This window comes from Cheilinus undulatus, linkage group 11, assembly GCF_018320785.1.
Source record: "Cheilinus undulatus linkage group 11, ASM1832078v1, whole genome shotgun sequence".
Lineage (NCBI taxonomy): Eukaryota > Metazoa > Chordata > Actinopteri > Labriformes > Labridae > Cheilinus > Cheilinus undulatus.
Window position 1 is genome coordinate 30473471 of NC_054875.1, and position 27212 is coordinate 30500682.

Below are 27212 nucleotides of genomic sequence, written 5' to 3' on the forward strand. Positions count from 1 at the left end.
GACGAATAGATATGTGTGGGAATTTTAATGAACAAAGATATCGCCCTTTATGCTTCCAGTCATTCTGTGTTTATTGCAGATGGTGCAATGAATTAAAACGTGTGCAGAGAATCAAGGTTGATCTTACAAATCAAACAGGGATTTGTAAAATTTGTAAATTGTAAAATCTTCCAACTGAAAACAGGGAATACTTGTGGGTGGAGGAAAGATTTGTGTTGCTGCTTATTTAACTGAATATTGCTTAAAGTAATTGTCAGAGCTACAAGGAAACTAAGTTCTGTTGTTCACATTAAGCAGGGCTTAGATCAACTACTGCTCAATTTGACAGCAAGTACTCTCCAAAATTGTCTTAATGAGGCTAATCTAATGACTGATAAAAACAAAAGTCAGACAGAAACTAAGGACCAGATTTTGGTAACAGAAGTATTCTTATAAATATACATAGTATCTTTTATTGGCAATTAACAAAACAAATTCTACATATCTGCATAAAAAGGAGACAAACAATCCTCCTTTCATGTTATTTCTTAACATCAAATCCATTTTAGCTCTGAAAAAAGCTGGTTGGAATGCTGACAAGGTACAGTGTAATGCACAGAACCAAAGTCTTATCTGGAAGTCCTTCCACAGTAGCTGCACCAGAAGTCCTGAAAAATTGCAGTCACCTTGAAAGGAAGAAGTCGATGGATTCAGGACTGAACCAGGCAGACCAAGTCTGGCTACACACTTTATGATTTCAAGCCTGATTTTAAGCCCAATTTGCCCTCCCCAACACTTGGCAAGAGTAACCCAATATGATTAGATGGAACAGTATTTTTGCGTTATACGCAGAAGCATTTCAATACCATTGTGGACATATACTGATTTCAAATCATAGGTCTTCAGGGCAAAAAGTGCAGTTATTTAGCGAAGCAGAGCGAATGGAAGTGGACACTACAGTCACCATTGGCCCTTGCGCACCCATCATCCTTTGCACCACTCACTGGCTTGATGTAACAGCAAAAAAATGCTGGATGCTAAGAGTGGTGAGGGAGAACAGATAGAGGTTGTTGAGGCTCTGGTGGCTTTCAAATCTGAGGTGTGGAAGCATTTTGGTTTCCCATTGTCATGAAATGAGAAAGGACGACCCAAAAAAAAAAAAGTAACCAGACACTGCCAGCCTGCAATGACACGCTTGATGGGAGATACGAGTAACATAAGGAGCAACTTGGCAATTCATCACCCCGAAAAGATTCACAAAGCTGCGAGGAGCAGAATCCAGCCAGATCAAAAGACTCTTAAAAGTGACATATTCTCCCCCTTTAAGACGAGTTTATATTAGTCTAAGAGGTCCCCAAATCACGCCTGTGAAGTTTGTTGCTGAAAAAAACACTCCAGTATTGAATTTTGCATGTCTAAAAAAACCCCCTCTGTTTCAGCCCTGCTCAGAATGAGCTGTTTCTGTGTCTATGGCTTTTAATGTTAATGAGCCGTCTGACTCAGGAAATGGATGTGGCTCTCCTGATCTTCCTTTCAGCTGCTAGCTGAGAGGAGGATCAGGAGAGGAGGGCAGAACGTTCTACCACGCAGAGAGGGCCAACCAAACCTGGGGGCAGGGCTAACTCCCCACATGACATCATGAGGGGAAAATCTGAAAAGGGCTTGTTTCAGCTCATATTTTGTGAAAGCTGGAGAAAGAGAGGGGGGTGGGAATGGATTTTTCTGGTACCTGGGGAGATTGTGGACAGGCAAGGGGCACATATTTTTGATAGAAAAGCCAGATAAAGTGTATTTTGCATAGCATGTCCCCTTTAAGATTTGAGAGAAATCTAGAGTGTGGCCAGCAAGTCAAATTTCTCAAAGCCAGAATAATACACCTCGATTCTATGGCTGGTTCTCAATTTACACTTGCATGTACACACTTAAGTCAGACTGAAACTGAACTGGGCGTTCTCCACATCAAGCTCTAACTTAGTCCATGTTTTCACTTTTCAACATATTAGTTTGCAACTTGCTAACTTGTTGGATTGTTTGCTTAAACTGGGAGAAAGTCTAATTCTGTAGGAACAAACTCAAAGGGGGCATTTGCCACCTGCCAAAGCAGAGTTGGACATACTTCATGAATAAATCAATTCTCCCACTGGTGCTTGTATACAAGGAAAGTTGACTAGTTTAGATAACCAGTTTGAAATGTCAAGACTAAAAGGGTAATTATTAATTTGTTTATTCAGTTAAGGACAATTTCTATTGCCTGTTTAATACCATGGCAACAAAAATAGAAGTCCAAGACATCAAACATTGGTTAATTTATTGTTTTTAATTATCAAAAATTGCAGACAAACTCCTACACACTGTCTAAATTGTAGAAATACGTTAGCAGCTTTTAGTGGGTGGAACTGGCAAGGAGTAAGGGTTTCCTCACCAGTTCCACCCACTTTCCCTATGTTGCCAATGTATTTGTACAATTAAGAGTGTGCTCTCTCTCTTTACGGTATAATAGGACTGAAGAATACTCAGTTTCTGTTCTTGTTGATATGATTATTTAGATAATTTCATCATTGTTAAACATGTAGAAATTAAGAGTACAGAAATTTTAACATTCTCAGTATACATAAAAGTCATTAGTGTTTTTTGTACAATTTAGACAGTGTTTGAGAGTTCATCAGCAATTTTTGACAATTCAAATCAATAAATTGTCCGGTATTGGGTGTCCAGGAAAATATTAAGATATACACTATATGGATAAAAGTATTCAGCCACCTGACCAATCCACCAACAGGGACTAATGTATTTAAATACATTTAATAAGGATATGCCCCACACACACACACACACACACACACCCTTTTGCAGCTATAACAACCTCCACTCTTCTTGGAGAGCTTTCCACATTGCTTTGGAGTGTTTCTGTGGGAATTTGTGCCTACTCATTCTGTAGAGCATTCATAAGGTCAGGCACTGATGTTGGTCGAGAAGGCCTGGCTCACAATCTCCATTCCAGTTCATCCCAAAGATGCTTGATGAGGTTGAGGTTAGGGCTCTGTGCGTGTCAGTCATGTTATTCCACACTGTACTCATCAGACCATGTCTTTATAGTCCTTGCTTTGTGCACTGACACACAGTCATGTTGGAATAGAAAAGGGCCTTCCCCAAACTGTTGCCAAAAAGTTGGAAGCATAGCATTGTTCCAGTTGTCTTGGTATGCTGAAGAATTAAGATTGTTCTTCACTGGAGATAAGGGGCCTAGCCCAAACCCTGAAAAACAGCCCCATACCACTATCCCTCCGCCACCAGACTTCATAGTTGGCACAATGCAGACAGGCAGGTGACATTCTCTCGGCATCCACCAAACGCAGACTCACCACTGCCAAACATGTGATTCATCACTCCACAGAACACTTTCCACTGCTCCACAGTCCAGTGCTTTACACCACTCCTTCTGATGCTTGGCATTGGACCTGGTAATTTCAGGCTTGCATGCAGCTGCTTGGCCATTGAATCCCATTCCATGAAGTTCCTGCAGCAGTTTTTGTGCTTTCATTAATGCCAGTGGAAGTTCAGAACTCTTCAGCTGTTGACAAACTTTATGCACCATGCATCTTAGTAGTCGTTGACCCCGCCCTGTGGTTTTACATGATCTTCTGCAGCGTGGCTGATTTGCTGTTGTTCCTTAATGCTTCCACTTTATAATAATATCAATTACAGTTGACTGGTGAATATGCAACAGGGCTGAAATTTGACACATCTTATTGCAAAGGTAGAATCCATCATAGTTCCCCGTTTGAAGTCACTAAGTTCTTCAGAATGACAAAGGGAGACTGCATGGCTAGGTCCTTGATTTTATACGCTTGTGGCAATGAGTCTTATTGAAACGCCTGAATTCAATAATTAAAATAATAATGTATAATTATGTAACATTACAAAACATGACGCAAACACTCAGAACTATTTCTTGAGTAAACCACTGGGCGGAGTGACACAGTGCAGCAGCCATGTCTGGAGTGTAGTTCCGGTTTTGCATTTAGCTTTAAAACATCACCGTCTCGTAATGTTCCATGATTATTTCATAGCGTGGTGAATGTGTAGGTCACAACTTGTCCACGAGAGCGTTTTGGAGTTGTTGGATTGTGTATTTGATGAGTTTGATGAGGGAAAGCTGGAATACCGTCTGCTAACATTAAGTTGGCACAGCAGGTCTGAACTCGGCAGCGCCGATCTAAAAATAGCTTGCACCGACAACTGAAGGTAACGATTATAACTATTATTAAGACTATAGGAATTATGGCAATGGGCGAATTTGCCAAAATGTTTAAGTATCCCTTTAAATAAAGTTAGATCTGACAGTTTCCTGAGTGGTTTCTTAACTTTGGACGAGCTGAAAAAACACAACTGCAAGGTTTAGGTGCTAGGTTTAGTCTGCTCACTTCACTCCTGTTTTAAAATGTTATTTCTAGTTATCAAGACACGTGGCACCATGGAGATTTCGTAATCTTTCTTCTAAGATTGGGCCCAGAAAATAAACATATCACCATGGTATTTTTTTCAGATGCATGTAACAGAACCCTTCTCAACGTTATGACAAATGAGCCCCACTGAGAAAATGCAATTACTGACGCCCAAATGACAACTCCATCCCTTTGTTTTATCCCACATGAATAATAAACCAGCCGAGGAGCTGGTGGAGGAGTCACAGAGCGGTCTCCCAGCGTCTCATTCATCACACTGTACGAGATGAACGGTCAAATATTCCCAGTAATGCTTCTTAATGAGGACAACAGCCATGCAAAATTGACTTCTCATTTGATCACCAGAGACTTGCTTAATGGCTTAAGACAGCGGAGCCTCTTTTGCATACGCGAGTTTACTGTGAGCATTTATTTGGACTTCGAACTGGAGGCAAAATGGTTGTTGTGGGCTCACACAAAGTCGCATGTGGCGTGACATTTCACTGACATCACACAGAGGGAGGGGGGGACAGCTTTTCCTGGCTGGAAAGCTTATCCAAAGTGACACACAGGCAGTGCCACTATTGGTGCAAATCGACCCTTAAAATGCCCACCCATCCTCCATCACCATGCCATGTGACCTGAATAGTATCAGCCCTGACTGATGCCATTTTAAAATAATCCTAATTCTTATTTTCAAACAGATGCAGGGAGGGATATTAATGGCAGGGGACAGTGGTTTTTCTTGCTAAAGGGTTGGGAATTGAAGCCATCACTGACCTTGCTGGAGTCCTAAGGAAACGTCCTTCTTCTAAAACTCAATGCCTCTCCAGGGGTGAATTAGGGTGACTGTAATTTAAAGCTGCACCGGCATCTCCTCTGAGCGTCTATTGATTTTTTCATCCATTTAAGATGAGTTGTAAAAACGAGGAGGCGTCTGCTCTTTAAACTCCTGAATAACTACACTGTCCCTTAAGAGACCCCTCGCTCTCCTCTCTCAAACACTCGCTCCCTGTCCTCTCTTATCTGTCACAAGTCACATTGCAATCTGTTGCAATCTCTCCTCCAGCTTCCCCAACTCTCCTTTTGCTTTGTATCCAGCTCACCGTGTCGTCACTGCACCCCTTCCCCTTGTCTGTTAGCCTCGTTGCGTCCTCTGTGTCCGCCGGCTTTCACTGTGATTCATTGTAGTGGGACAAACTATCTCCACGCTGGTATTCCTCCTTCCCTTATCCTCTGTTTTTGTTCTATCTCTGCTTTAATGCCTCTCTCTCATCTCCGCTCAGTCGAGGCTGTGTGCCCCCTCCTGACAGCTGGTCACTGTTACACTACTCTGCTTAATCGGTCACAGGATGGCAGCGTGGCAGGATGGAGGGCGTTTAAAGTGAGAAGAAATGACAACACAGAGGAGGGAAACAATAGAAGAAAGAAGTCTAAGTGACAGATGGAGGAAGAACTGAAGAAGAAAGATGACAGCAGCTCTGGATGCTGAACAGAGTAAGAGTTGGATATCACATCTTCACAGCTTTTGTTCTTTAAATAGCTCTCCTTCCACTCTAGATTTAACATGCACACAAACAAATGAAGCTGAAGATCACTGTACTCACCACCAGCTTTGGACTCCTCTTGGCTGGCACCACGCCTGCAAAACATCGGCAGAGAGACAGAGAGAGCATTAATGACCTGCTGTGCTCTCCCTTGTCCCCTCGGTTTAAAAAAAAATCCCCAGGACGGACGTGTGGACCCTGGTTCCTGCTGCAGAGCAGAGCTCAAACTGGCCTGACTCCCTCCTCCTCCTCCCTCCTGCTCTCTGTTGCTTTCTCTCTCTGAGCAACACACTGCGCTAGGCTGTGCGCTAATCCAACTGATCTCCTCCCCCTCAGCGCTCTCACCCGTGCTATTAGAAGAGGAGCAGCTGATCTATCTGCATTAGGCGGGAGGCTGCTGCAGAAGCACCAGGCTGCTGGTCAGAGCTACAGGTCCCAACAAACATCTACACCCCCACCCCTCTCCTCTCCTCCCAGCTGTCTCCAGCAGAATCTCAACCACAGCAGCCTGAGCATCATATCAAAAGGAAAAGCCTGAGCCTGTGCCTCACTATGCACGTCCTTTGAGTATCTACAGAGCTGTTTCCACTCCTCTTCGCTCCTCTGCTTTGCTCAAGGCTCACACGGAGAAGCCGATCTTCTCCCTTTGCCTTTTTTTCGTCGTCCCTCCCCCTCCTCTTCTTTTTCTTCTTCTGTGCACCATGACTTGATCTCCCTCTCTCACCCTCTCTCTCTTATATACCAGTTAACACTCTGAAGAGTCACCGAGAAGATCAATCTCATTTGTGCTAATGAAATATTAATACTCAGCGCTGGTTGTCAGGGGAGAGGATTCACAGCATACCAGTGTAGGGAATAATCTACAGTCCCAATCTACAGCATTCTTTTCATATAAATCACAACCCAACATTTCATTTATTCATCCAGTTAGACTTTCTTTATCCTCAAAGGCATCAACACCTGTATAATCAAATTCCACATGCTGGTTTAACTGCTTCATGGAGCTTCATTTACAAAGAGCTGCTTGATAAAAGCAAAAAAACATCCTCAAGATTCTTTAAAAAGGATATTAGAAAACGATTATTAAACACAATTACTCACTGGTTTTACAGCATCTGCATTGCATTCATTTACCAGACTTGAAAACTTTGAAAACATGAAATAAATGAGCGAATAAAACATAAATATGGAAAAAAGGCATACAATGACAATGAATAAACAGCAAGAACTGCTTTCACAGGCAAAATATCACAACCGAAACATTTACATGACAAAACCTATGGACAAAATAAGTGTAACACACTTATCATCTAATCACAGTTATATTGCATTCTTGATTGTGGAAAGCCAAAAGGTTGAGGTACCCAAACAGTGACTTGCTTAAGATTCGTTTGCTTTTGCTAGAGCTAACATTGTTACGCCAGCTATGTAGTTAACCTTACTACATAGACCAATATAACTAAGTTAGCTTTAGCAACTTGAGCTTTAGCAAAAAAAGTTGAAGCAAACATAGCTACATAAGCTACACAGATACCGTAGCTACATGAGCTTCATGAAGTTTTACTATTTAATTAATGTTACCATACAAGCCTTTGCTAAAGCTTGCATAGCTACACTAGCTACATAGTTAACCTTAATATGTACGCCAATGCAATGTTAGCTTTAGCAACTTGATCTTTAGCAAACAAAGCTGAAGCTAATGTAGCTACATAAGCAACATAGATAACATAGCTTTGTAGCTTCATAATTAGACATCCATGAGCTTCATGAGCTTTAGCTACATAGTTAAGGTAAGCCTTACCTAAACTTGCATAGCTACGCTAGCTACATAGTTAACTTTACTATGTAAGCCAATATAGCTATGTTAGCTTTAGCAATGTGAGCTTTAACCAATGTAACTAAAGGTCACATTGCTATTCAGGACACAAAGACAACATAGTTACGAGCTTATGTGGCTATGTTAGCTTCATAGTTTCATCAGTAGACAACTATGAGCTTTGTGAGCTGTAGCTTCGTAGCTAACAGAGCTAAAAAGTTAAGTTTGCTATGTTGCTGATGTTATCATGGAGGACAAGCTTTGTTCCTCTAAGCACGCTGTTTGCTCGGCTTCATTAAACTTTTTTAATCAGCTGTCAAGTGTTTGACCTTTTACTCTTGGGACCCTAACCCTATAACCTATATAACCCATAAACATAACCATCTGTGAGAGAGGGCGCTGGAGAGCTACAGTCTCAGACAGACCCCTCTTATTACAGTTGTGAATAAATATGTGATTATTTTTTAAGTTCCTCATTGTATTTGTTTTTCAACAAACACAAGCGATAAATCATTCTATATTACAACCAACAATACTAGGTAGTTGAAACTAGGGCTGAAAGGTTTTGAAAAATGGTCTAATTGCAATTAGTTTCACTTGTATTGCAAATGTGATATGAATTGTTTAATTGAAGGGAGTGGTCATTTTTTTTATTTAACATCCATTTTAATACAAAAAAAATACAAGCAAAAATAAGGAAAGTAAGAAAAAACGCACACCTGAGTGCACCTCGGCTGCAAGAGAGTGTATAAAACTGCTATTTAGACACTTTTTAGTTAAAGAAATATTCTACCTTCTGTGATTTGCAATAGGCTATATTGCCATTTAATCTAAATTTGATTAATTGCCCACCTTTCATTTAAACTTTAGGTAAGGCTCCCTTTATCCTCAAAGGCATCAACATGTATGATCAAACTCCACATTTCCAAGTTCCTGGAGCATCCTTTCGTTTTATTTATTACAGCAAAAGACAATAATTTAAAAAATGAATGCATGAAGGACATGAAGCAGGATTGGGACAAAGAGTTTCTGTTGCCATTGGAATCAAGTCGCTCTGTAGGCAGCAGCTGCAGCTGAAGCTCTTTTTTGTTAGATACGAGCACATTTACATTACAGCCACACCTCTGATCCATTACAGCATCTATTTTTAAAACAATTTCCTTTCCTGCAACATCTGAAGCCCTGCACGCACAAAAATGAGGAAAAAAAACCCTCCTGAAAGTATAATGGAAAGACATGCAACAACATGCAAGCATCCATCTTAGCCTCTTTCTGCTGCATTGGCAAAAAATCATTAAATGTTAAAACTCTCTGTTGCTGCAAGCCCCTCTCTCCACACAATTCATAATTTATCCTCCCCTATTTTCCCTCCCTCACTTTTCCTCTCTCTTCTTTAGATTATTGAGTCCAAGAGGATCATATTGGCTGTTGAAAGGCTGACGAATGTCTCAGCATGTGTGTTTTTGACACAGGAAGCATACACACGTGAAGGTCAGGTGTCATTGGTAAGTGTTTGCCTCTACAACAGGAGGTTATCTGAATCAGGAGTCCACACTGTTGGAGGTCAGTGGGAGCCTTTCACTTTAAAAAACCCTTTGTAAAGCGTCAAACTTGCAACAAGGTCGACATAATTAGCATCAAGCATGTAGAAATTTAATTAAACCATGTCCATATGGTTGGTAACTTTGAGTTAGAGCTGAAGGGGAATAAAGATTCAAGTAACGGACGTGTTTTGACCTCAACTCTACTTTAATCCACGGTGTCAGCTGGACCAGCTGATTTACATGCTGCTCAGTTTGAACGCATCTTGATGCACGCTGCAGTCTGAATCTGCTGAACTGACTCCGACATTGTGATGCTGATGTATACGTGTAATTCAGAGTTGATCGAATCCAGCTGAATGTAACATTTATGAGCAGCAGGAGCTCAGTGCAGCAAATATGGGAATGGCATGTTCCTGCACACACGCCACTGTGTAGAAGCTTCTATGAATTCATGCATGCTATATACAGATGTAATATCAATGCAGAGAAATATGCAAGTAGGTGAGGGTCTATTTATGCAGGCACACACTTGCATTTACATTATGCAGCGCTGCAATAATCCTGATATTTTTCACACAGCTGAATGACAGTAGAGCTCTGCTTAAGAAAGCTGCTTCATTTTGAAGACTCTGAATTGATCACTGAGGATGCAACAGCGGTTTAAAGGGCTGATTCTATTATCGCTGGGCAACCTTCTCCCAGAATTACTGAGACGGTGACCATTATCATTCAAATGAGACGGGAAGTAAACAAATTGGATGTGAAAGCGAGCGCCGTCACTTGTTTGGTGACCTAAGCACCAGTGTGGAGGAGGATGCTTCTTAGCTTCTTTTACAGTACACAGAAAACTATAATAAGAGACAGAATTAAAAAAAGATATGTGCAAATGAGGGAAATACTGAAGCAGACAGTCCAAACACCTGGGGCCTCAATAATTAGTTGGTATCATCAATCAACAATAGTGTTTGTCCTCCCAGTCTTCTGAAAAGCCTGATTAGCCTCGAAAAATAGATGCTACTAGTCTATTATGAAATAAGGATTCAATTTCCAAAATCATGCATGCAAAAACACAGAGCAATGTTTGGGCAATGTTATGCAGTCACAAATGTGTGTGTGAGTGTAAGTGTTGGGGTTATTTTGTCATCCTGGAGCAACAGGAGAGAAAAAAAATCCAAGCTTTTCAAACTGACTCTGAAGCTCTATGAGTGGCCACGTGTTTGCTGCTGAAGCTGTGGCCTTGCAGAGCCCACACACATTCAGCCAGAGAATAGTCCTACCTCCAGCTTTCTATATTCATTGTAATCAGGCTGCAACATGAGTAATGTGCCCTTTTGCCATGCCCAACCTGCAAACATTTGTCCTTGTTCTACTTAAACTATTGTCCCATATCCGCTCCTACTCCCACTCTTTATTTTATCTGGATTATATCGTTTGATCCTTGTCATCGTCCTGTTTCCAACAGATTTCATTCCTCTACATTCATTTCCTCTACTCCTTTTCCATCTTTTCATCTAGTCTCTTTTTCTCTCTGACTCTCAGGGGACAGGAGCGCTGTACATGATTGTCATGGCAACAACGGTGAGAAAGACAAGATGGAGGAGTCATGGCTGGCCTGGCCTCCTTTACAGGGGGAGTGTGAAAACGCCAGATGTTGTCTTTAAAAAATTTATTAGCTAAAAATTGTGACGAAGCTCCGAGAGAGAATGGATCTTTATAACAGGTAGATATTCACACATGAAGCTTGAGAGAGTGTGAGGGTGTTGTAAAGTCACAGTGATAAAAATGGATCCTGCAAATCACACTTGCTTTACACATTTCAGAGAGGCTAGGCATGAAAATGTTCATAAAAACATTAACTACAGCATCTAAAACTGTAGAATTTTGTGCAGCTTGACGATAAAAAATGTGAATATTCCCTCATTTTGAAAAAACCCATCTGGATGTGTTAAAAGTAAGTCTTTATACAATAGTTTATACAATTCATTCCCCAGGATTTATATTTGTTTTTGTGCATTTGGATACCAATTGCTTTGTCTGGACACACCTAATGCATATGAAAAACAGTTTGATATCTAATGGCTCAGACTGCATTCAGAGTTGGTCCAGGATACCTTCATCTGGAATGTTATATGTGAATGACTGAATGACATGATGTGCTGTATTTGATGTAAACCACAAGCATGGCCTTTTTTAAGTCCAGCCTTGCTGGGAGTGAAGGGTAATCGTGACTCTTTTAAGAGATCCAGGTGATTTGTCTCAGTAAGTATTGCTCTTTCATCTCCCAAACAGCTTCTCATTTAGTACCATCTTGCATTTTTCATACAACAAAATGAAAAAAAAAAAAAACAAAATCGTCTCCAGAGCAGGAGCTGGCTCCTGACACTCACAAAAGTAGCCAGCTCTTAGGGTGTTTTCCACGTTAGGCACATTTGCTTCATAATGTGAGGAGAGACGTTGAAGATTGCCTTAACAACAGAGTTGACGAACGTGCCTGGCCAATTATTGAGGCTGACGGTAAGCATTTGCCTGATTATCTGTATCTGCATTTTATGATTCAAAATAGCCATTATCTATAATTGGTATCCAATCAGCCCTGTAAAACCAATATCACTCAACCCCTCCCTTAAAACTCTACTCCCAAGTACCCAGTACTCAAGCATGTCCACATTTCCAGTGTACCGGGCTGGTCATAAATTGAGAGGGGTGTGACTGGCAACCGTACATTTGCGATGGCCACTCCTCTGAGACGCTGTATATCTCAGAGAGGAAGTGCTGTAATTTTCTGACCGTTTTAGATTTGTTTTAATTCAGCTTTATTCATAAACAAAGACTGGGAGTTACATCCATGAAATAACTAGATTGCAAACATTACAGACAAAAAAAATTTAATAGAAAAGAGAGAAAAAGGTCTGAGGTCAAATCCATTTTAATCCATTTCTAATCCACTGTGGCTTATTTTAACTTTGTTAGCTTTAGCTTAAGCTAACATAGCTAGGCTAGCTAAGTAATTAACTTTACTACATAAGTCAACGTAGCAGTAGCAACATGAGCTTTAGCAAACTTAGATAATGCACCTATGTAGCTTACATACCTGCTTTGTGAGCATAGCTTCAGCCACTTTAGCTATGTAGCTACATTACCTATTGCTAAGTTTTTGTTAGCAATGTTTACTTTAGCAACATGAGCTTCAGCAAACTTAGATAATGTACCCATGTAGCTTAAATAGCTGCTTTGTGAGCTTAGCTTTAGCTACTTTAGCTATGTAGCTACATTAACTGTTGCTAAATTTTCTTTAGCAATGTGATCTTTAGCCAATGTAACTAAAGGCCACATTGATAATCAGGCCACAAAGACAACGTAGCTATGAGCAATGTGGCAAATATGGCTAAAGCTTACAGCTATGCAGTTAGATAAGTAACTTACAAAGGTGCTTGTGAGCTTAGCTTTAGCTCTGTTAGCTACATAGCTCTATTATCTACAAGCTATGTAAGCTACGCTGGCTGCATTTGAATGTTTTCATGGAGGAGGAGCTTTTTTCCTGTAAGCAGACTGTTTACTTGGCTTTAATATGCATTTTGTAATCAGGTTTTGCAGGTCAAGTTTTTTACTTTTAACTCTTGGTATCCTGTTACCTTAACCATTACCCTTAATGGAAGTTTAACTAAATTTATTTCTAAAGTTTTAGTGTGTATTTCCATTTTGAGATATATCGCATGTTAGAGGAAATGTTCTGTGAGAACTGCTGTCAAAAACAAACGGTCTGCTGCCAGACTTTCTTGCAGAAACTGTGCCTGAAACCACTACCTTAAACAGACTCAAGACTAGTACCTGAGTGTGGTATGCTTATGTTCACACTGACCATAGGTAACCAGAGTTTCAGCCATGGCCCATCAGTTCTCATGTAGGAGGCGGGGTTTATGACCTATGCTGCAGTCAATCAGCGGGGGGAGCTCTAAATATTCAGGCTTTTCTCTGAGGAGGATGTTGCTCCATCTATCTCAATATATACAGTCAGTGTGCTGATCAAATTAAACACAAATGACTATGAATGAACACATGAGCTATCTTACCATGACTGCTTAATCTATAATACTGCAACTAAACATTCTGCACATTTGTAACTAATGCAACACTCAATCTGCTGCAGCAAATAAAACCTTTCTGCAATCTCGTGTTTGAAAGAAATTAATCCCTGTTGTTTGTTTGACCTTGCTCTTTGTGCCCAGTCTAAAAAACAGCCCGCTGACTCTGAGTCAGACAGCACAGATTGATGAGTCACAGATGAACACATTAAGGCTTCTCCTTCTTCTCCTCCAGCTGATGTCCACCTTCGTCCTCCTCCTCTGTTACTCCTCTGAATCAATCCGCTCATACACGTGCCCCTGCCTGAACTTTCAGCAGCGTTCAGCAAATCTCACACTCTCTGCTCTAATCCTCCACCTCCACTTCCTCTAAAACACCATCCCTGTTTCTCCTCTTCCTCTTTCTCATCCTCCACTCTTCCTTATCATCCTCCCCTCGCTCCTCTTAGCCCCCATAATTGTTGTTTGTGAATGATTATGCGCTAGTATGTAACGATGACTTGAAAGGTCACAAGAATCATTCACAGACAGAAAGCTGAGCTCACATTTCACTACAAAGAGATGCTATTACTGAGCACTGGTGCAACTAACGATTATTTTTGCTGTTTGACTAATCTGTGACGCATGTTTTGGAGTCATTAAGTAAGATGCTTAGTAAATACTGAACAAGGACTTGCACGTTTTCCTTGGAACAAAAGTGTTGTCTTACCTAACATTATTTCATTTACAGTGAAATCAAGCTGGTAAATAAACACATCCTCAAAATATGCAGGGAAAGTAAGATCATTATTGCTTGACAAAAAATGATTTTTGCCCCTAGAGGTCCACGATGACACCAGCGTGATTTCATCATCCACTATTTTGGTCACATGATAGCATGAAAACAAAGCCATATGTTGCATTGCAATCACTTAGTGTGGAAATTGTGATTTTTAAGCTTCTTTCTGTATTTGTTTTATGTCAATAGGCCAAGTAAAACAGGAAATATGATCACTTGAATTGATATAAAAATTAGTGTTTATCAAATCATTCAGATGAACTCTATCTTTTTCTGTCTCTGAGTGTTTAGCCTCTGACCCTCATCACCTGGCAGCTCACCTTAGCTCCTAATAATCAAAGGCTGGTGTCAAAGCTAATAAAGATGATCTATGCTGCTGTCAGTCACCCTTCCTGCCCCACTGACCGTCGTCTCCTTCCCTCTTAAACTATCCTCCAGCTCTCTGTGTAGCATTCCTTTCCAGCTCTGGTAGCAGACTCACAGCATCCACATAATTCTCTGTGAAGACACACTCTCACAGGCCCATAATGATGCTGACATTTAAAACAATACAGCAGCGTTACTCAAGCAGCGGTGCACAAGGTCAGCTCATTAGAGGGCATAATTGATGTGGGGTGCACATTCCGACCTGCCACTGATAGAGACACGGGTTGGACAACACTGACAGCAGTTTAACAACAATAAGGACCGTGTGTGTCACTCAATCCCCTGTGTGGAGAGTTAATTCTACTGCAAACAGTTTGTTGTGTTTGACACTTCAATGAGAAAGCATTTATCCTTGGATTATTTCAGGGTTATGGTTGAGGATTGTTAGGACATGAATGTTAAGTGGAGCAGTTACCAGCAGGGATGGGCCATTACACCGATACAGTAAGACATCCTGACGTGCATAATACAAATAATGAAATTACTCGTGCCAAGTACTGTTAATTTTGATTTTTAAAAATACAAAAATCCCAGTCAGTTTAAGTCACTGTGTTACTATTTCATTTCCTAGGAAATGGCAAACTGCAGGATATAAGGAAAAGAAGCTACAAAAAATGAGGGACAGGAGACAAAGAAGTTCAAGGGCAAAGCATGATAAGTTGAACTGATGCTAAATCTCAGGAAATAATTACAGTATTCCTGCAGTTTAATGTTTAAGTAATATTTTATTCAGTTAATCAGATTCTGTGATGTATCATTATATGATTGTCTTACAATACATCAGTCATCTCAGAATCACTGTGTTCCACTGCAGTAATAATTCTGAGTCTAAATCATAATTCAATGTTACTTCCAGGGTGAAAAGTTACTAATTACATTTACTCAGCATACTGTAATTGAGTAGCTTTTTTGCGTTCTTGTACTTTTTTTTAGTACATTTTGAAATCAGTTACTTCACGTCAACTCAGGTATATTTTGCAGGAAATGTTGTACTTGATTGCATTTTAAAAATCATCAATTATTTAGTAAAAAAAATACTAGACTTAACTGTACTCAAGTAAATTTTATCCAAAGTAACTTTTCGTATATTTGAGTGTGATAGTCTTGTACTTTTCCAAACTCTGGCTACTCTGGTCCTTTTGATTTAAAAAAAAAAAAACATTTCTCAAAAAATGTTCACAGAAGAAGTGTCCTGTCTGTAAGAATGTGCAATACTGGATTTTCGCTCATATATAAAATACACACATTTCCAAATTCATATTGGTCAGTACTAGTGATGCTCACAGTCATCTGGTTAAACGTCTAAATTTGTATATCAATAAGATTTACAAGTCAGTTACCATATTATGTGCAATCTTTTTGAAAACACTGGCCTGAAATCCTGGTCAAATGCTCTTTCAAAACTGTAATGACACATCCCGCCACTAGTAACCTTTGTAGCGTCAATTAATACTCTTGCACTAAGTATTTTAGGTTTGCCCCAGCACTTTGCTTGACTTAAACATGAGAAACTCAGCGTTTAGCATGTCATAGAAACAGTGTAGAATGGCAGGTGTTTTGAACTAGAAAATATAAATAATGTTATTTCAAGGCTGTTGAAGGTTATACTCATGTATAATTACCAAACTGAAATGATCAGTTACCACATTAATCTGCAAAGAGGAACAAAAGCTGAAGGAGCTAGTTGTGACCTTTAGCCACACTCTACTTGCCCCAGTAACCTCACACCATATACACTCTGACACAAAGACCCTGTAATGATTTTCACTATTTTCTAAGCATTTTCCTCCCTTTAGACTAGTCAGGTAAATGCAATTTAAATTCACGTTTAGCCAAATAGGGAAATAGCAGCCTAGTATTGATGTAGTTTAGACCTAAAACTAAAGTTCTTCAAACACACTGTAGAGTTTAAGGATAACGACACAAACTTCAGTCCACCTGTAGATTTTAGGAATGAAGATGAACAAAGAAAGAGGCTTCAGCAGACGTAGGTCTGTTGGTCCAACCTAAAACTCCACAAATTCACATACAGCCAATATCTATAGCCAATATATCAACTGTAAATATCATCAGAAATGCTTTTATCTGCCGATACAATAAATAACTTTCCAGGCTAATGCCTGCCCATACTGATATCATTGTGATCATTTTTACATCCCTTAGGTATTGTTACCGAGGCTATGCACAGAAAGCTGTTAACGACTATTGATGACGTATCAGGAGCTTAAAGGGTCGTTCCATTTTGTAGGGTAAGATTTCCCCACTCTGTTTCAAGGGGTAAGGGGGCACTTGAAAACAAGGGGAAACATAGACATGGGGCTGAGCCTTAGTTTAGCAGATGTATGCCTACGTACTTTATTTTCTAACAAACTCCTGATTATTCAGTTATGTGGGCTCCATTCTTTACCCATTTATTAGTTCAGAGTGCAGTATTTTCAAAAAGATATATCTTTTAAAGCAATAAAAAAGACAAAAAATCACATAAGGAATGTGGCACTACAGCATACACAGAGTGTCAAAAGCCTCTGCTGTCCACTTCATCAGCCGTATTCATAAAATACAAATGTCCCTGACCTAATGTGCACCTCCCTCCTCTCCCTTTCATTCATCCATCGTGCCTCCCACTCCTTCCCACACTCATCTGCTCATCAACCGCCATGCTAACTCAGCCTCTCCTCGTTGTGTCCCATCCAGTAGGAGCATTTTCGACCCACCGCCCACTCTCCTCCTCACTTTTTCTCTCCTGCTTTCTCATTATGTCACTCTTTATGCCAACTGTTCAAGCTGTTGTTTTCTCAGGAGAAAACGATGCATTCTTAAATCACTTCTCATGATCCCTGACGTGATGATCAACTTCAGTGTGCAATTATTAGACAGAAAGAAGTAGCACATACCTCTTTGCACAAGCATGGTGACCTCACTGCCTCGGGGACATTTACTCAGCAGGTCCACCACTTGATTGTGGCTCATATTCTGCACGTTTCTCTTGTTGACCTCCATGAGAATATCCCCTTCCTTTAATCCGCGGCAGCGTGGATAGTCTACTATCTGCTTCACCCTCTGTCCTCCTCCCGTCAGACTGTCGGCGATGGTGAAGCCGAAGCCCTTGTCGCCCTTCTCCATGTGGATGGTGATGAGCTCAGGCTGGGTGGCTATGGACGAGGCGAGGGTGACCACATCGCTGGTGTAGCCGTGTGAGCCATTAGACGCCACCTCAGCAGAGGGGCTGTGCGGCCGCGGCTCCCTCATGCCGTTTACGGGTCCAGCCTGGTTAGAAGGCGAGTCAAACGTCTCCTGTCCGTTGACAATGATGGGCTCCTTGTCCAAGATGGCCACTGAGGTCACCAGGCTGGTGTTGGGGTCATCGGGGTCAAAGGGCAGTGGGTAGCCTCGGCATAAAGCCAGGTCGACCATTGAGCCGATGGGGATGGATTGGAAGATCTTGACCACCTGAGCATGCGTGTAGCCCAGCACAATGGTGTCGTTCACACTCACAATCACGTCACCTGCAACAAAGACAAAGATGCTGTTAGTTATACCATCACTTACAAAATAATAATGATAATAACAGTTGTTCAATTGATCAAGGTTGTCAGAATTTTCAGTACTTCTAAAACATGAAAATGTCCTTGTATTGATTATCTGTGTTGTGTAAAAGTATTAAAGGTTTGTATTCAGCTCTTCAGCCTGAAAAAAAACTTGAAAAAGCTTTCAGTGCTGTTCTTTGCTCATTATTGAATAAATGATGTGGGCCAGTTCTCCTAAAACTGTTGCTATACTAAAGCGACATTTGGGCTAACTGGAGGTTACACTGGAAGCGTAGCCTCAAATGATGCTGTATGGTCAGAACTGTTTTCAGTTCAGCACAAACATTGTTGATTCGAGTTTTTCAAGATGGGGTTGCCTTATAACAGTCTGGCAAATCAATCGCTTTGCAAGATTATTGAGCCCACAGTGCTGTTGAACTACATGGCCCAGTTTTAGAGTCCTCCCTAAAAAAACTAAGCTCTAACCCTTTATTGATTTTACAAGTGCTTTCCATTAATAGCTTAACTACAAAATCAAACATCCAACCAAAATAACCCACAATGCAACTCCAATGGTCAGAGGTGTCATGCTAGCTATTCTGGCCTCAACCCTCAATGGAGGTGAGGAGTGGGCTACACATGTCTGTGAACATCCCACAGTTGTTACTCCACATCACCAGAAGGTTTTATTAAACTTCAAACTTACACTTGTGGTGCCCTCATATGACATCAGCAAAGAAGCTTTTTTGAAAACTTTGTGCAGCTCTCTCTGGTGTCACACAAGACTTTGTGAAGTACTGTTTAAAATATTCAGTGGGGCACCCTGAGACCCATGATGTGTAAATTGCTGACACTCCCTTTTTATTGAGTACAGGGAGATCCAAGAGCTTCTCCATATAAAGACCAGGACAGACTGTGTAGAATAATATTACCATTCTGTTAAAGTGTGAGGATGATATGTTGCTTTAGTTGATGAACTAATATAGCTTATTTACTGCCTCTTTTTATAAGCAAAGCAGCCAAAATAGATTATTTGGAGGCACTGTAATGTTGTTATACAAAAAACCTAAGCAAAAATACAGCACTGTGTATGGTATATTTTACAACAGAAAGTCCTCATGTAAGTAAGATTTTTTCTAAACTTTTCTTTCTTTCTTTTTGACCTGTATACTTCCTAAATAATAAAATGTTACCAACACAGCACTTTGCATTATGAGCTATTTCCTCAACCTCCTGAGACGTGAGCTTCTGTTTGAAATGCCTTCTTAGTTTCTCACTTATTTAGGATTAGTAGGTCCTGATAAGTTTAAAAGCTCAGCCTTGTCTCCTAACAGGAATTATCATTATTTGTTTTTTAACCAAAAATGACTTACACAAATCTCCTGAAGGTCCTGTTTCTGCAGACAATACAGCACTAGGTTTTAGAGCCGTTTTTTGACTGTGTGAAGTTTGGTAGGGTCATTTTGATGCTGGACCACGAGGACTTGTTATGGCCAAGCATGAAAAAAATGTTCACTAGGAATTCTGATTTCTTGGAAATATTCTTTTCCAAAATCCCTACAATTTTCCTCAAATTTCAACGAATTTACCAAAAATTTCTGTGAAAATTCATTAACATATTCTGAAAGTATCCAATTAAAGAGTACCCCAAAATTTCTTTGAGTATTCCCCAAATATTCCAGGAAAACTTCAGCATAAATCCTACACATTCCACAAAAACGTACCTTTAAAAACCCATGTGCCCAGAAAACTTTTAAATTCCCCAATATTTGAATGCAAATTAAAACTACGTGACATTCCCCCCAAAATGCGATACATTTCCCTAAATTCCACAAAAAAAGAAAAATCCCCCAAACACTGGAACAAATTCCCTGAAATTTCTGGAAAAATTCTGAAAATTTCAGAGGACATTCCCTAAAATACCCAATAAAATTCCCTTAAAAATACTAATAAATTCCCCAGACACAAATACATAGAAATGAATTCATAGAAATTTTAAAGCACCCCACCCCCCCCAAAAAAAAGATTAGATTACCAATAATTACAGGTACATTTCCCAAATCCATGAAAATGCCTGAAAATTCCAAAGCAAGTAGAACAATGTGAAATTGCCCCAAAACATCCAAACAAATTCTGCAAATTCCGATGCAAATACCCAAAAAAGTCTCCCAAAGTTTCCACTGAAGCTCTTCAGAAGATTACAAACAACCCCAAACTCCCATGAAAATACTTAATAATTTCAAGGAACACTTTCCCAATATTTCAAGCTAATCACTTAAACTTTAATGGGCATTCTGGGAAGGGTCTTAAGAGATTAAGCAACATCAGCAGAGTTGCAGACCTGTGGAAAATTGGTATGAAATTTTAAAAAATCAACTAGAGAGCCATAAACAGTTGCAGAATTCACTGCATGAGACCCCTCATGCTTGATGGAGAGTGTTAGTAAAAATGTAAAAGCTCAAGCGTGGATGAAGTAACAGTAACTGGACTTTGAGGAATTACAGGAAGTGGATGGATGAAGGGAGGACCAGTGCTTCTTGTACGTGTGTTTTTGAAAGGAAACAGTGCCCCCTGTGGACTGAGGTTATGTACTGCACCTGTCTCCATCTTGCCATCCACAGCTGCAGGCCCGTCCAGCACCAGACTTTTGATCTGTAAAAACTCATCCGGCTCGTCACCGCCCACCACCGTGAAGCCAAAACCACGGCGGCTCTTCTTAAGCTTAGTGTTGATAAAGGTTCCTTTTAGCTCTGCTGGGTTTCTGGTGAAAAAGGGCTTCCCTCCTGAAGAACAAGGGAGACACCTCAAACCACTGACATTTTATACATTAAACATTCTTAAACAATTCTTTATTTCTAGACATAGCTGAGACAAGCACTTGGGCTGAACTTCAGCTGAAATATTGATGTGTGGTTGTTCAAAATGTTTTGTGGTAAATCTGCAGCTTTGACAGTTTGACATGAGTATGTATGCAGGGAGGCGTCTCCTTTGTCACTTAAACAAACTGCAGTTTCCTAAACCAGTGGAAGTGTTCTTTTCAGATGTCATCAAAAGACTCAACAAATAAAGTCAGTTTTCTGCCCTAAAAAAAACAAACCATCAAAGAACAGAGCGTTGTTTTTAACACCATGATGTGTCTTGTTGTATGCTGACAAAAATCACACAGTAGAAACAGTAATCATTCGCTGTAAAGTAAAATTTGTGTGTATTAAAAATGAATATTTACGTTTGACTCCTGCAGGGCCGGGAGGTAAAGTAGGGGGGACCTGCGGGTCCCTGTAGGTCTCCAGGTGGTTCGGAGCATAGTTTGCTAATGGGGCTGCTGCTGAGGAGTGCTCCTCTATCCACTCTGCATGGACACAATCCCACACATTAACCACTACACAATCGACACAACAGTGTATTAGCATGCCAAACACATGCACACATCACAAACACTGAACAGCAACACACAAAGGACACACAAAGCTTTAAGCACAAACTAGAATACCTCCACTGTATTAAGGTAATTAACTGCTATTTCTGATTATGTATTGATTGAATGTTTGATACTTTGATCAGCTATGTAGCCTGAATAATAATATTCAGTGTACGCAGTGATGATTTAGCAAGTATGATATACACTATTTGGACAAAAGTATTTGGCCACCTGACCACTGCACAAACAGGGACTGTAGTGACATTGTATTTAAATACATGTACTTTAGTATGGAGTTGTTGGCCCCCCTTTTTGCAGCTATAATAGCTTCCACTCTTCTTAGAAAGCTTTACACAACAATTTGGAGTGTTTCTGTGGGAATTTGTGCCCATTCATTCTGTAGAGCATTGATGAGGTCAGGCACTGATGTTAGACAAGAAGGCCTGGCTTGCAAACTCCATTCTAGTTCATCCCAGAGGTGCTCAGTGAGGTTGAGATAAGGTTAGAGCCCTGCATGGGACTCTTTTCTTTCTTTCTTATTTTTTTTTTCAAGATTTATTTTGGGCCTTTTCATGCCTTTATTTTGATAGAGGAAGGACAGTGGATAGACTCGGAAACAGGGAGGAGAATGGGGAGAGACATGAGGTAAAGGGCCAAAGGCCGGATTCAAACCCAGGCCGCCCACGTACATGGGTAGTGCCTTAAACCACTCAACCACCTGCACGCCCAGGACTTTTTTCTTAAAACCACTCCCACTGGATTTCTGACCATTACTCCTGCAGTGTATGCCATCCACTCCCGCAGAACAGGTGTGTCCAATCTCACCTGCATCTCTGTCTGATATTCAGACAATCCATGTTAAAGATTCAGAATAGCAGATTGTGTTTAATTAAAGGAATGGCAATATTAATGTGTTACTTTAGCACAAGCCTGACAAACTTCCCTCCCTGAAATGAAGAAGAAAACAACCGCAGCACTCACATCTTCGTCATACATTGGTGGGGATCACACATCCATAAAAGAGCAGCAAAAATAGTTATGTCAAAGTAATGTTTACTGACCTTATTTACCTTTAATTTATTTTTGAGTCATACAGAGGTGGAATTGCTTTCTGATCTCCGGAAAGTCCATGTACCATAAAAACCACGGCGTGAGCTCTTCCATTAGCTCTTGCAGACAATAGGTTAATCTCTACTCAGTTCAAGCTGTCCTGTTACCAACCATCATTAGATGATTAATAAACAAGGCCAATTTGCTTGGAAAGGTATTTTTCCCCAAATAACTTCATAATGGCTCAGCATCTCTGTGCTCTGATAATCAGGGCTCTGTGTGGGCCATTCAAGTTCTTCCATACTAAACTTGCCAAACCAAGTCTTTATAGTCCTTGCTTTGTGCACCGGGGCACAGTCATGTTGGAATAGAGAAGGGCCTTTCCCAAACTGCTACCACAAAGTTGGAAGCATGGCATTGTCCAAAATGTCTTGGTATGCTGAAGCATTAAGACTGCCCTTCACTGGAGATAAGGGGCCTAGCCCAAATGCTGAAAATTAATGATTAAGTCATTGAGTGCCATTGACGTATATATACGTCATTTAAAAGCCAATGCTTGAGTGCCATTGATATACATCAAAATGTTTTTTCAGCGGCTGGCACAAGCGGAGTGGATATTGTTCTTCATCCCAGAGGGATGGAGGTAAGTTAATGTTAGAAACCCACTGATTATTCAGCCAAATTTATCGAATGAAACCATCACTCAAGCTCCTGTGATTTCTGAAGCATACTTGAGTAAAGAGCAAGCCCCATGCAGTTCTACAACACCATCTGTTGGCAGAAAAAGAGGTAAGAACAAAAAAATTCTATGTTATAGATTATATATTATAAACAGTGCTTGACAAATTTAGTAGACCACCCTAACCCTAACCAAAGTAAGGTTTATGCCACAGCTGCCCTAAATTAACAGCATTGGTAATTGCCAAGATCATTTTTATGTCTCTGCAGTGGTTAATACACTAATATGTAGAAGCTCTATAACTGAAATCAAATTTTTAATGCTAAAATATAATTATTATTTTTATCCATGAAGTTTCAAATTTACTGATTTACAAAAAAACTGAAAAAATAGTAAAGCACATTATTATTTCTTGGTTAATATGTTAAATTATAGTTATTTACTTGCATTCCTGAACAGAAAAATGAGTTTCAGTGGTTGAATGTTATGCTTGATTAATTTCTGACTTCTCAGAGAAGCCCATTGAGCCAGCTCAAATTTGGGTGAATTCAGTTTGAAATTCCTCATTCCTGTTCAAAATGGTAAAACGTGGAGAGCTCAGTGAAAATGAAAGAGTCTGCATTAAAGCACTTCATGATGCTGGATGGGCTTTAAGACAAATATGCCAGGTGGTCTAACAAATTTGTTAAGCACTGTATATAAAACCTATTAAATAGCTATTATATTACTTCTATAATTCACAGGTAGTGCCAGGGGACACGCAAGCAGGGGAAGACGTTGGTGATTTGGGGGATCACGTGGAGGCCGTCCAGTTCCAGAGTGTGAATGGCATGACAGTGACCGGAAGCATTGTTATTTATTTTACAAATAACATGTGTAATAAATTTTCAGATGTCTTTTATGTTACTGAAGGAAAATTATAACATTCAAATCACTGTTTTGCTTGACAAACTCTCTTTCACAAAAATGCATTTTTCTCAGCTTTCTAGAAAAAAAGTGGTCTTTTTGGTGAAACTAGCCTCTATTCAACTTAAGATAAATCAAGAATGGAACAAGGTGCAAACAAATGTTTTTACCATGATGAAATAGAGAGGTTCTTCTTTCATTTGAGCTATTTGATGTTTTCAGAGTCATAGTATAAAATATTCTGTGGGTCTTGAAAGATGACTCAAAGTGGCCAAAAACACTTGCACAAGCCACTTTTCATTTTATAAAAGGGCTGGCACTCAATGAGTTAACAAGCGTGGCCAAATACTTTTGTCCATATAGTGTACCATTATAGTGGGCAGGTTTATATACAGAATAAAGCAGAGGCTCTAAAGTAACAATGAAGGCAAAATCTGCCAGAATATAGAAAATGACTACGAAACTATGTATGATTAGAAAAGAGCTGTGTTTCCAGAAATGTGAAAAAAAAACAACAACAAAAAAAAAAATCTTTTCTGGAGAGCATGACCATTTTATCTTTGGCTGCTCTCAGTGGACTTAAGAAAGTGATTTCCTTGAAAGGTGTCAAGCAGTCTGAGACTAAAAATATGTCTATATCACGTCTCTGTGTGACGCAAGAGGCGCTAATGATTGTAGAGAGTATTAATTCCCTGCATTAGCTGCATGTCACAGCTGCTTCAGCTCATGACTGTGTTAATGAAGAGACCAAATCAACACGCTAAGCCAAAATAAGTAACCTTCATATGTTTTCATAACACCTGCATGCATCTGTGTCTTTCCTGGCATGCAGCGTATCCATCTCCCAGCCTTCAACTCCAAATCTCTCTGAATTTTCATGATAAAGCAAATTAAATGATCAAATACGAATGATATACAGCCGTTATGATTTAAAGTCACATAAATTAAAATCTAAACACGACGGCAACACCAAGGCTTGGGCCAGCTCTTTAAAGTCAAACTTGGTTCCTGTTAGAATTGAATTAGCATAAATTTAAAAATAGTGTGATTTTACAGTATATTGTGCTTTGATGAAACAGTTGAAATCAAATATGGAGGAGACCACAGCTGTCTGGCCCAAACCCTAGTGAGCACTGGACAAACCAGAAGGACACGACACTCACACACATGAAGAAAGAAAGAAATGGTGCCGTGCCAGGGCAGGAAACGAACCTCGAATATACCGCTCACCTTCTGGAGGCTGCGGCTGCTGCTCCAGGATTTTCCGACGCCGCGCCTCCAACACGGGGTTCTCATACTGCGTCTTCCTGTTTATGTGACTGAAGCATAGAGAGGAAGCAAAAACATCAGTTTCAGTTTAATGCTTCAACATGAAGGGCGTTTTACGTGAAACCCTTGAATTGATTTGTCCTTCACTTACTCTACATAATAGACTCCGTATACTGGGTCTTCTATCCTTTCCCATCCTGGTGGCAGCTCTGAAATACAGAAGGCACACATCAGTAAGCACACAATAACAACACTTTCCCATTGGTCATTAGCAAAGATCAGTAAAATCATGTTGTTGGATTGCTTCCTGAACATCATAATTCACTTCAGTCACAGTAGATACAGTGCCTATAAAAATATCAACCCTCTTGGATGTTGTAACCTTTAATTGAATGTCAATTAAATAAAAAAATGGAAGGTAAAATAAGTGACTGCTTAAATATTCAGCCCTTTAAGTCAGTATTTAGTAGATGAACCTTTAGCTACAATCACAGCACTGAGTCTGTGATGATAAGTCTCAATCAAGCTTGCACATCTAGACACTGCAATTTTAGTCAAGTCAGGCTCAGCCACAAACTCCCAATTGGATTGAGCTCTGGGCTTTCACTCAGCCATCAGGGCCAACTGCCGAGAAGCATCCCGCAGCATGATGCTGCCACCACTGTGCTTCACTGTGGGGATGGGGTGTCTGGGGTATCTGATGCCCAAAAAGCACCTTTTTTTCCACTTGGTCACATAGTCTGCCACATGCCTTTTGGCAAACTCTAGATGAGTTTTCTTCTACAGTGGCTTTCTCTTTCCCATAAACCTTATCTTGGAGAAGAATCAGGCAGACCGTTGTTGTATTAAGAGTCTCTGCTATGTCAGCTGCTGAAGCTTGTAACTCCTTCAGAGTAGGGCTGGACGATTATGGCAAAAATAATAATCATGATTATTTTGATTGATATTGAAATCACGATTAACATGATTATTCATTGATTTCAAAACTTGAGTATTTATTGAACCACAACTTAAAAGAACAATCAAATATAAATTAGTAACAAGTAAAATAATAACAATATATTAAATAATAGCAATAAAAAACAATAAATAAAAATAAATATCCAATCTACATGCACTCCTGTAAAACTTGTGAAATTTGCAACATGCAAAAAACACTAATAACACAGCCAAAAACACAACCCAAAAATACTCTCTGAAGCACATATTAACCGTTTTTTTTTTTTTTATTATAATGTTTTTATGATCATGAGAAGCCAAAATTGAAATCCCAATCAAAATTCAATTAATTGTCCAGCCCTACTTCAGAGTAGTCATAGGTGTCTTGGTGGCCTCTCTCACTAGTCTCCTTCTTGCGTGATCACTCAGATTGTGAGGATGTGTTGTGAGGATTTACAAGTGCCATATTCCTTCCATTTCTTGATGATAGATTTAACTGAACTCCAGGGGATGTGAAATGCCTTGGAAATTTTTTATATTCCTCCCCTGACTTATACTTTTAATTATACCATGGTCTTGGTGAATACTCGATTCTGATTGGCTCTGGAAATTCTATTGGTGTCCATTAACTGCTGATATATGGACACAGTTCGAACTTCACAAGTAGTTCTGGTCAAAAAATCATTACACTGTTCCAAATTAATGCACAGCAGCCGTTAGCTGTTACTCCGTTTGGAGTAACTATAGCAACCTGAGACAGTCATATTTTCTGAGCAGGGAGTACAGCGCTGCCTACAGACCGGCATC

At 40.0% G+C, this 27212-nt stretch overlaps 1 protein-coding gene across 13 annotated transcripts in view; it reads right to left on the reverse strand.

Annotated features, from left to right (window-relative positions):
* Window positions 1-27212, reverse strand: part of LOC121517204 (membrane-associated guanylate kinase, WW and PDZ domain-containing protein 1-like) — a 163635-nt gene that overhangs the window by 25106 nt on the left and 111317 nt on the right. For 11 of the 13 annotated variants that reach the window (XM_041798782.1, XM_041798779.1, XM_041798786.1 and 8 more), the window contains 6 exons: window positions 25618-25675; window positions 25410-25516; window positions 21371-21493; window positions 20742-20927; window positions 17512-18123; window positions 6032-6066 (listed from right to left, as the gene is read on the reverse strand). In XM_041798782.1, the coding sequence (XP_041654716.1) occupies window positions 6032-6066; window positions 17512-18123; window positions 20742-20927; window positions 21371-21493; window positions 25410-25516; window positions 25618-25675 (1121 nt within the window). The remainder of the gene's footprint in view (window positions 1-6031; window positions 6067-17511; window positions 18124-20741; window positions 20928-21370; window positions 21494-25409; window positions 25517-25617; window positions 25676-27212) is intronic. The other 2 variants (XM_041798783.1, XM_041798776.1) reach the window with 1 other exon arrangement.